Below are 12,241 nucleotides of genomic sequence, written 5' to 3' on the forward strand. Positions count from 1 at the left end.
AATTTTATTACTTGCCAGTCAAATTACTCATCAAACAATAATGAAAACATTAAACTAGACATACTTTTGTCAAATATTTTTTTTTATGTATTAAATAAAATTGTGGTCTGAACTCTCAACCAGTTCATACTTTTATAAATACCAAAAATATAAATTTCACAAATTTACCCATATACAAATATATTTAATTTATATGATTATGAATAATAATGGTTGAAGAATAAGGATGTCAATTATAATTCAAAAAGCAGATTTTGATTGAGTTATCTTATTTTGGGTGATTTTTTTTTTTGTTTAACTAGTATTAGTGTGTTTCGCCTTCTTTCGTCCCAAAAATTAATAAATACAATTAAATATATAACATCAATAATATATTTATTTATTCTTCATATTTTATAAAATAAATTATATATCAATAAATTTAATTCATATGATTATGAGGGAATAAAAATGTCAATTATAATGTGTTAAGCAGTTTTTATCTAAGTTGTTTTAGTTTTGGTGATTTTTTTCGATTTAATTTATATTTTTGTCTCAGCAATGTCCCACTCCAAAAACTAATAAATACAATTAAATATATAACATACTAATATATATTTATTTATTCTTCATCTTTTATGAGAGTTTTAAGTTTAATTTTTCATACTAATATAAATTGTCAATATATTGTACAAAAATATTTTTTTATATAATTTTATCCAAAAAAAAAATATTTTTAGAAAATATTAGATAAAAGATGTTCAATAAGGATTTTTTGAAATCGAACAAGACAAAAATGATAGTAAAAAATGGGCAAGAATGGTAATGCAGTACCAACTCATTGTTATCTTTAATGGCAGTCACAAAATAAACTTAGATTAAAAAAAATATAAAAAAATGTGTTCATTGTGATCATGGTTAGGAGAATAATTAAATGATCTTAGAAGTCAAATATCTTTCTAATTTTTCTTTACAAGCATTTAAAAGCATGGTTGAATTTATCCATCAATTTATTATCTTCTTATTTTTCATTCATTAAGTTATGGTGGAGTATGCTAACCACTCCCCCCTTTACCCACTAACCCTCCCACACATTTATACTCTTTTTTTATTATTAATAAATTTTCACTTAACAAATAAATATCTCAAAATGAATTTTGTTTTCAAAATTTGACTCTTGGGCCATTTCATAAAGTCATTAAAAGTTTAAAATAAAAAACATAAAAAATAGGCAACTAACCATATTTATAGGTACACAATTCAGTCATAAACATCTACTTTATCAATAACTTATTATTCTAATTTAAACGATAAAAATGGTACTTAATAAAATAAATGTTACGAATTTGATTCATACTTCGAACGTTTTAGATTAAAGTTGTGATATGTGATTTAATATCCGATGTTAATAGAGCGATGTTGCTCAAATTCACACATGTACAAAGTAATTTTATAAACAAACACACATTGTCAAATTTCCCAACTACTTCATTTATGATATCTCTTTGTTTGACATTGTAAATTATATATATATATATATATATATATATATATATATATATATATATATATTACTTAATTATAATCCTTCCTTTCTCTCATTATTATCCTAAATACCTACTTTGTTTAATATATTGATATATTTTTAATTTATTTATTGATATATATCCCTTTAAACTCATTTTGTTTTAATTTATACTCTTAAAGTCTAAAAAATAAGCAACTAATTAAAATCAACCATATTTATATTTACACATTGAAGTCATGAATAAGTTTGAGGTAATATATTCTAATCAAGGATAATTTAAGGGTATATATCAAGATAATTAAAACTTTTAAGGATTTTCATATATAATAATAAATTATATGAATTTAAGTACATATTTATCTATTATCTTAATAAATAATATATGCACATCAAAGTCACAATAGACATGTGATCCATTTCTAACCACACTTAAAAAAAAATCATTCATTTTCTCTAGTCCAAAATTTATCAACATCATATTCATATGCAAATGAACTAATATATATTTTTGACAGGGTTATTTGAATAATAACTTTGTTGACCTAAATAATTAAAAAAAAATAGTAAAAATATTTCTACTTCAAAATTTTATTAATTACATATTCATATTTATAGAGTTAATTTGGCATACAAAAATGTGACAATTTTGAAAAATATTATTTGTTTTATTTTACTTAATTATCTTCTTTTTAAATAGTTAAGATATTTATAATTGTATTCAATAAATAAAGACACATTTAATTTAGTTATATAAATATAATATTGAGGACTCATTCACATTGAAGAGTGACCTTTGTATATGATTACCCAATAATAAGTATATTATCTTAATAAAAAATTAAAATAATTATAAACCTACGTACACTCATAAATTAACCTATATAAACAACTTAACAACCCTATTTGGTAGGCAATTTTATCACTTCCCCTAAGAAGAAAAGTTTAAAAGGCAAACAAAATTTAATCAAAATACTTTTTTGTAGTGATCTAAATCTTTTAATAAAAACATTTTCTATGTGTATTTTTTTAATCATTTTTCAACTACTAAAATTTTATGAATTGAAATACTCCTACAGTTATGGTGGGTTCGGATTGGAGTTATTGTTATAATCTGGGTTATTTGAAAATAATGATAGGCAGTGATTTTGAAAAAATATAGAATATTTTTGATAAAAAAGAGTTAGAATGTATTAATATATAATGATAAAATAATAATAATTTAAAAATAAAAGATATTTTAGTATTTTATTTAATGAATTGAGTTATGTAATCGAGGAAAATGGAGTGAAAAATATTTTTTTAATTTGGGTTATTTAGTCGAAAATTTTGAGTTTGATAAAAAAATAATTATAAATTTATTTAAAAACATTTAATTTTATTAAGTTGATTTAAATATGATAAATTTCTCTAACTTAATTATTATTATTATTATTATATGTATATATACCAAACAAAGATTATTATTCTATAATGCACAAATAAAATTAATAGAAGAAATAAGAAAGGAATTTATAAAGGCAAAGCAAATCCAAAATGCTTTCATTTTGCCTTTATCAAGAACAGCGCCAAATGTGCGAACAAATAATGAGCCAACTCATTGCGGAAGCAATAATTCAGGGAATATTTGTATTATTTAATTGAAAAAACAAATTTGCTAATTTTGAAAAACTAAATAAATCTCATTTTTTCCTTCAACTATCATTACTTGTGCTCTCTTGACCCTCTTATTTTCTATATAACCGCATCAATGAAAATGGGTTTGTTGATGCTCTTAATTATGTATCTCATAATAATTATTTTTGACATTGAATACCATTAAAAACATTTAAGCTAAAATGAATGAAAAGAAAAATATAAGAAAAAATGAAAATAGAACTTTAAAAAAAAAAACACATTTATAAATCAATTTAAATACAAATATGGTGTGACAAGCACAATTTAAAAGTTTAATTTCAAATATTCCAAGAAAAAGTATCATAGTCAAGAATGTACAAATGGTGATAGTTTGAGGACCAAATAAACTTTATTACTAGAATAAAATATTAAATTAATTAAAATATGGGGACAGGAATTAACTAGTTATAAATAACCACGAAAAATGAGGGGAATAAAGAAACTGGAATGATACGCTTTGATCCTTTGAACCAAAGGTGTCCGTTGGATCGAATCAGGTCCGGTGGATATCCTTACTTTTTAGCTTGTTAAAAAATAAATTATTGTTTATTTATGAATTTAGAATGTATGGAACATATTTTATTTAGGGCACATGAACTTGCCTAAAATATAAGATTTCATAATTTTGAAATAATAAGTCATAAAATATTTTAATATTATGATTTTATTTTAAATTTTAATAATTTTCATATATAATCTGTTTATAATTATTAAAATTAATGATAATTTAGAATAAAATAATTTTACACAAAAGTTTTGTTTTTAAAAGAATATATAATATATTTTATTCAAAATAACTAATAAATAAATAAGATAATTACTTAAGTAACGACTTTAAAATAAAATATTTGTAACTTTTTTAATAAAATTAATATTTTTATTTTTTATATATAATTATATTTATTTAATATATATGAAATTTGTTTTTTCTTATTTAATAACATAAATTCATAAATTAAAAAACTTATTATATATTATAATAATATTTTGAATTTTTTTTAATATAATTAATAATTTTAATTTATTTTTAATAAGATTAATAATTTTAATCTATATATATAATACATTGTTATTTAAAATATATATAATTAGTTTTATTAGAATAAGTTCATAATATTAAAAAAAATTAAAATATAATTATTATCTTCAAATAATTTTTATTATTTAATGGTGTAGTTTAGTATTTATTTAATAAATATTTTAGTAACTATTCTAAATAAATTTGTTATATATATATATATATATATATATATATATATATATATATTAGAATTTTATTTTTTTAAATAAAATCTTTGTTTTGTTCCAAATTAATATTGATTTTAATAATTATAATTAGATTATATATATATATATTATTAACCTTCTTTAAAATGAAATTATAATTTTAAAATATTTTGTTACTTATTATTTTAAATAAAATTATTAAGTGAAAATATAAAATATATATTTTACACAAAAAAAAATTAAAAGATTTTGTGTGCAATGGTTTGTGAGTATTTATTTTGTATATTTATTATTTGGTGTATTCTTAAGTCCCTCTTTTTTATTTAGTAGTTTTTTTTTTTTTAATAAAATTATAATGATAATTAAAGATTTTATTTATAAATTTAATTTATTATGAAATTAATATTTAAATCATACTATTTAACTAAATATTTTATCTGTAGAGTTTTATAAATATTTTTAAATTTCTAAAATCATTTTCTTTCAAAATTCCCAACCAAAAATATAGAATAATAAAATCTTTAAATTGTCAATCTATTTGATTTTGTTGGTATATCGAAATTAAATTATCTTTACGTTATGATACCGAAATTATCGGTATAATATATATACCCAAATATCAAAATAATATTGTTAAATTATAAATATATATATTAATTATAATAAATAATAATGATTAATAAAATTATAAATAATTAAACCCTAATTTATTTATTTTTCTGAAATTAGACTCAAAACTTCCTTCATAGTTAATTTCTTAACAAAATCAAGTAATAGTAAAAAGATCAATCAATCTTAGTAGATTATTTATTGAAAAAAAAAATGTAGACTCAACTATCAAATACTTTTATTCTCTTTTTTTAATATCTTTTATGTTTTTAGTATAAATTTGATATTAATTTAATTATAAAAATTTTTATTTTTTCAAATCAAATGAAAAAATAAAGGATTTTTATTTCTTAAACAAATATGTTTTTTTATATGAACGATATACTGATATTATATTCAAAACTTGGTCAATATTCGTTATGAAATGTATGATATCTGAGATTTCAGTATGATATCTGTATAAGTTTTCTTATACCAATAATTTTGTTACAGTGTAGTTTTAAAAAATCGGTATATCATACTGATTCACGCCTTAGAATAATAATGTGACGATAACTCAACAAATTTAATTCAATTTAGTTATACTATTAAAACATTTCAAGATATATTTAAATAAATTTATAACCTTTAGATCCGATGAATTTATATAAATGTGTCCTAATTTATAATCCAACAATAATAGAGTGAGTCATAAGACTCATAACACATGATATCAACCATAAAACTAATACAAATGTGTTTGAATCAAAATCATTTTTCATTTCTTATATTTCACCCTGATTTTTAGTTATTTATTTAAACATGGTTGTAAGTTGTAACACTTATTTAATTAATAAAGAATGCAATGATAAAGTTAGTGAATATGTCAAATTAGGAATCAATTTGTAAAATTTTGAACTTTTAAAAAGAGAAAAAAAAATCCTTGTAAACTATTAATTTAATTAGAAAATATTTTCTTACTAATTAAGTCAATATTTTCTTACTAATTAAGTCAATTTCGATTTTCATTGAAATAGTTAGATTATAGTTTAGAGATTTTCATAGATAGATGTGATAAAATTGTTATTATAAAAGACAATTACAGAGATTAATGAATAAAAAAATTATGACTTTAGAGTCATACTAAATTACTAATCACCCACCCTACAATAAATTACTCATTTCAAAATAATAATAATAGTATAGTTTTTTTTTAAGAATTCTTGTTTTTATTTTCACAATCTTTGTGAACAAAGTTTTTCTTTCCAAAAATATATTATTTTATTTTAAAATTCTTAACCAAATTATCATAATATTTAAAGAATAGCTCACATTGGATGAATGTATGCTTTATTTTTCTAAACTCAGACTCTAATATAAACACATTAAAATAACCACATATTTTTAATAAAAATAATTGCTAAACAAGTTATCCAATTTTATTTACAAAAAAAGTTTATTTATTCTAAAATTAAATTGACAATAAACATAATATTTACAAATTTATTAAAATGTCAAATTCAAGTAGGGTCAATTTCATTATATGGATGTCTTCTACTTAAATGTTTTTTACAATTTATATCATTTCCCCCCTTAAGAATCAATGTTTAATCTGCACATTATTTGACCCCCAAAAAATCTGCTAATTTAAGTATTGTTTGATAATATTTAATATTAATCAATAAGACATATAAAACACCATCCAAGTTGAATGAATAAGAATAGCAACATTTGTCTACTTTAAGATAACACGTGAATAAAAAGGGAAATATTTTTAATATTTTTAAGTTCTACTATGACTCTTAGGATATTCATACAGGCTTTTTAAATTTAAGAAATATATATCTTACATTGTTAATGCATATGCGAGTGAATGTAGGTTACTCAAAAGAAAAAGAAAATCATTGTAAAATGAGGAAATGATAAAAATTGTTAGTCAAAATATTGAACAATAGAATACAAAAGTTTCATTAGTTGTGATGTTAAATATAGTATAATCCAAATGAAATGTATTTTATTATTTTAATAAATGATGCGATAGATAAGCAAACATAATAATTTGGTATTGAAAATATATAATGTATAAAAAAATTAAAATGAAAAAGATATTTTAGAATTTTAATAAATGATATAATAAATAAATAAAATTATAAAATAAATAATTTTATTTTTGAATATATAAAACTAGCCTAACCACTTCCATTACAACTTGTTTTAAAAATTATCTGAGTTTGATAAAAAAAAAAAAAATTATTAAATTTGTTAATATATAAATAATTAAAATATGTTTCAAAAAAAATATTTCATTTAAATCATTCGAATATTTAAAAAAAAAAATTAAGTAAATTAACTCAAAACCAAATTACAGTTCTGGAGTTTCGGTGTTTCTAAACCAAGGCAATTGTGTGCAATATAATTGAGGTTAGTACTTTATAAATTAAAGTAAAATTAGAAGATAGAGATAATACATCAATAATGGTAATGGAGAGAATTTAAGAGAAATAATATATTTCGAATGGCTGAAAATATAATAATCTTATTTTATTTTAATATTTATTTTACTATCATATCTATTTTATTGTGAAATTTATATAAAGTATTGTTTATACCCTACTCTTTCTAAAAAAAAGTAATAAAATAATTTTTTATATAATATATATAATAAAATATATTAAAATTTTACATTATTAACCTAAATAAATATTTTTTTTTTAAAGGTTCATATTTATTAAAATTGAAAAAATAAGTATAAGTAAAACCAAAATAATGACATAAAAAGAAAAAAAAAAAAAAGTAAAAAAGAAAAAAAATTGATACTCAATAAATTATTGAACTCGTAAATTCTCAAAAAAAAACGATTAACAGTCCTACAGAACTCTACTGACTTTTCTGAACTAATTTAAAAAATCGTCGTAATAATATTATTATGATTGATACGTATAGACGACTACGATCATTAAAAAATTGACGATTTTTCTCCAATCACATAATACACTAAAAATTAATTTGGATGGTAACCTAAATATGTAGCCCTACCATATCAGTTATAACAATCCAAACTTCCCAACAACTATTCAAAAACTCGAGCATCACACTGAATCATAGTAATATTTCATAAAAGACTTCAAATACTAGTCATCCTCAACCGTGTAAAAGTAAGTGAGTTGTCGATTCAGCCTCTTTATGACATATACGACTAGTCATACTATATTTTTTTTTATTCATATATAAAATAAATAAATATATTAGTCATGATATCCATTTAATTTTATTTATCAATGTATGTATGCTTGTACAGGACAATGCTACATTTATTATTCTAGTCACATTCAGGTTAAATATCATTCAAATTGAGTGAAAAACTACTTCAAATATGACAATTAGTATATGAACAGATTATAATTGAATCTTTATAAACATATTAGTTGTTATTTGAGGTTGAATTTAGATAGTTTTTATTAAATCAAGCTTGAATTTTGAATGTTATCATGTCAATTTTTAACTCATTACAACTCCAATTGACAAGAAGATTAGAGAAAATGTGGGAAAGGATAGGACAAATGGGTGAGAGTGATCAAAATAATTCAAAAGCAAACTAGGCCTAAAAATTAATTGGATGAATGTGAAATTGATTAATGATGAAAAAAACTTAATTAATTGAAACAAATGTGCGGATAAGAACAACCCCCTTCTTTCTCTCTCTTTCCATGGTCCCGCCTTCATCTACAAGAACCCTTCTTAATCTTTTCCCCTCACCGCCTCCACTTCAAACTACTTTTTCCTCTTTCTTTCTTTCTCCCCTACTTTGACTCAATTACTAGAACCACTTTCTCGCTCCACTCAAAAAACAACCATTTCTCTTCAAGCTGGCGTTTCCCAACCGTGAAATCAAGCCAAAAAACAGAAGAATCATGGTACTTTAATGGTGTAATTTTGCACTTTTATACCATTTCATTAAAAACAATCTTGTTCAATTGTATAGGGAGCTGGTGGCCCAGATGAAGAAGATCACGGTGGGAATTGGCCGCCGTGGCTAAAACCTCTCCTTCGTGAGAGCTTCTTTGTACAATGCAAACATCATGTCGATTCTCATAAGAGTGAATGTAATATGTATTGCTTAGATTGCACAAACGGACCTCTCTGTTCTCTTTGTCTTGCTTATCATAAGGACCACCGCGCAATTCAGGTTCGTTTTTCTTCTAAAAAGTTTGAAACCTTTTTTGGAATTTCCAACTTCTTTCCTCAAATGGAGATGAGAAAATTTAACAGGGTTTTCTCGTGTTGATATCTTTTAGGCTTTTTCGTTTTCTGGGTTTTGTAAATTTCAGCATTTGGTTGTTTTCAACTTCTTTCCTGAAAAAGTAGATGAGAAATTTGATCTGGGTTTTGTGAATTTCAGCAATTTAACTCTTTTTCAACTTCTTTCCTGAAACGGTGATGAGAAATTTGATCTGGGTTTTATGAATTTCAGCATTTTACCTATTTTCAACTTCTTTCCTGAAACGGAGATGAGAAATTTTTAACTCAATTGATCTCTTCTACATTAAGAATCATCTAGTTTTCTGGGTTTTGAAAAATTTGGCAGATTAGGAGATCATCGTATCATGATGTGATCAGAGTGGCTGAGATTCAGAAACATCTTGACATAACATCAGTTCAAACATATGTTATAAACAGTGCTAAGGTTGTTTTCTTGAACGAAAGGCCACAGCCAAGGCCCGGTAAAGGTGTCACAAATACCTGCCATGTCTGTGACCGCAGTCTTCTCGATTCCTTCCGTTTCTGCTCTCTTGGCTGCAAGGTTTTTTCAATTTCCGATCTGGGTTTTCCTCTTTTCACCAAAAAGATTGTGTTTCTGATCTGGGTTTTCTAATTACAGATTGTTGGTACAAGGAAGAGACATTTCCCAACAGAAGCAATCTCCGATGACTCATGCAGTAGCAGCAGTAGCCATGGGCGGCGGGATAATAAGATCCAGAGTTTTAGCCCGTCAACGCCGCCGCCCACGGCGGTTAACTACCGGACGGCGAAGAGGAGAAAGGGAATTCCCCATCGTGCCCCTATGGGTCTAGTCGTGGAATATTAAACCACTTAAAAAAAAATAAAAAAACAAGTCAAAGTTGGCCTCTTTTCTATAGTCTTCCCCACCACTACTAGCACTTGTGCTTTTACTAAAAGGCCAGTGTTTACTGTATATAGATGCAGATGATAAGGATAAAATAGAGAAATAAGTGGGAAAATGTAAAATGACTGTGTACTTTATCAAATGCTTAAAATAAAAATAATATATATATATATATATATATGGTCTAGGTCTTAGGGTATAATAGGAATAGAATAACAAGCTTTGTTTTTGTTTACGTCTTGTGTTTGTTTCATTTGGGGATAATGTAATGTATATAAATATAACTTCCTTAATGAAGTAATATAATATAATATAATTGTATTATTATTAGTTATTGTGATTTTATTTTCAAGTTTATTCAAAGGATTAAAAACATTAAGATGAAAAAAGAGAGGGTATAAAGATATATCTTTAATTACACTAGTCTTTTTTTATGTACTATTTTTTTAAAATCGTTAATGAATAAATAAATTAAGTATGCATAATTGTTTAGGCGAATAAGTTGAAAACATTTTATTTTGACTTGTATAAAATCAATCAATCTAGCCTAATAGTCAATTAAGTTATTTGAAGAAGATATGAATATATTTTTTATCCTATTTTGTTGGATACTATTCTTTTTGGTTGAATTTTGAAGTATTGTATTTTTATATAATTCTTTTTATTAAACAAGGAAATCATATGTCAAATTATAATAATCTTAATTTATTAATTATATTATATATATTGAAAATAATCCATTAATATTAAATAACTACACAAACATGACATTAAGAAAACAAATAATATAAAAAAGTCATAAAAATATTATAAAAAAAAAGAAAAAAAAACACAAACACATAAATAATACTTTTTTTATTTTTAATACAAAATAATGTATATTTTTTATTTTTAATTAAAAAATTGAGGCAGCCTATATAAATTTATATTGGAAGTTAAGCCGGTCTTCTATATAGGTTAAAAAAAAATGAATGAGGGAATGAGGGAACGAGGGAGAGAATAATGTGGCACAATTTGATTACCTAAAAAAATAACAAAAATTCTCTTTCTTCTCTCTCCTCACCTTTTATGGTTTTAAGACCAGAGATGAAGTGACACATAATTCCCTCCCTCTGTCACTTCTCTTAAAAAAAATCCAAACAAAATCAATTTTTTAATTAAAATTACTTCTCAACCATTATATTACTTATTTTATTAACAAAAATACTAAAATATTTTTTATTTTAAATTATTATTTTTTATTATATATATATATATATAACCTTTAAATTTTTTATCAAAAATAATTATTATATCCTCAAAATCATTAACAATTTTTTTTTCTCTTTATAAATTTTAAAAAAAAAAATCCTAAAACTAGGCCTAAAAGTTTCTTTCAAGACTTATTTTTATTAATTAAAATATTTTTTTATTGTAAATTATTAATTTTATATATTAAAACACTTCAATTTTTTTTATTAATTTATTTAAAATTATCGCAAATCAATATTTTTTTATAATAAAAAAATTTAAAAAAACATTGTTTTCGGTGGAATCGAGAAGGAGCAGATTACTACTCAGCAAGTGTGTCTTCTGGAGCCCACACCACACGAGTGCCAATGCTGTCGTTATTTGGGTGGGTCCTTACGTGTCACTGTATCATTGGATAAGTGATTGAAAAAAAAAATATAACAAAAATTAGGTCAGCCGCCTCTAGGGAATATGGAGAAGGTGGGGGCGGTTTCTCGGTGGAGGGATTCGCTGATGCCACGTAGGTAGAAGTTATTCTAAGCCGTTGGATTATTTTGGACGGCTTTGATGAGTTTGATGAGTCTTAATCTTGATGTAGTTCGTTTTATGTCATTGAATACGACCTTAACTCTTTGTTTTATTTTAAAGCGAATAAAAGTCAATTTGTTAGTATATTAATATTATAATTTTATTTTAAAAAATAGATTATATTACCAATAAGTTAATTCAAACAGACACCATAACAGTTAAATTATGTAATATTTTTAAACTCATTTTATTTTGATTAAAAGGGTAGTCATTTAAGTAGATCATGGTAAAGATATATAATTAAATTTAAAGAAATAATTTTGAAAAAGCCCACTCGATACAAGAGATCAAAAGTAATTATC

The 12,241-nt window shown here is 22.9% G+C and overlaps 1 protein-coding gene across 1 annotated transcript; it reads left to right on the forward strand.

The window, feature by feature from the left end:
• Nucleotides 1-8,723: 8,723 nt before the first annotated feature.
• On the forward strand, nt 8,724-10,457 carry LOC124930704 (protein RGF1 INDUCIBLE TRANSCRIPTION FACTOR 1-like). The gene is made up of 4 exons (XM_047471047.1): nt 8,724-8,910; nt 8,979-9,182; nt 9,582-9,797; nt 9,876-10,457. The coding sequence occupies exons 1-4, from the start codon at nt 8,908-8,910 to the stop codon at nt 10,080-10,082; spliced, it is 630 nt and encodes a 209-aa protein (XP_047327003.1). The 5' UTR covers nt 8,724-8,907; the 3' UTR covers nt 10,083-10,457.
• The last annotated feature ends 1,784 nt before the right edge of the window (nt 10,458-12,241 follow it).

This window comes from Impatiens glandulifera, chromosome 3 (assembly GCF_907164915.1).
Source record: "Impatiens glandulifera chromosome 3, dImpGla2.1, whole genome shotgun sequence".
NCBI classification, from domain to species: Eukaryota; Viridiplantae; Streptophyta; class Magnoliopsida; order Ericales; family Balsaminaceae; genus Impatiens; species Impatiens glandulifera.

Bases quoted from the DNA above. Each gene is read 5' to 3' on its own strand.
- LOC124930704 (XM_047471047.1), top strand. The intron at 9,183-9,581 runs GTTCGTTTTTCT...AAAATTTGGCAG, and splicing joins AGGACCACCGCGCAATTCAG to ATTAGGAGATCATCGTATCA. The intron at 9,798-9,875 runs GTTTTTTCAATT...TTCTAATTACAG, and splicing joins TCTGCTCTCTTGGCTGCAAG to ATTGTTGGTACAAGGAAGAG.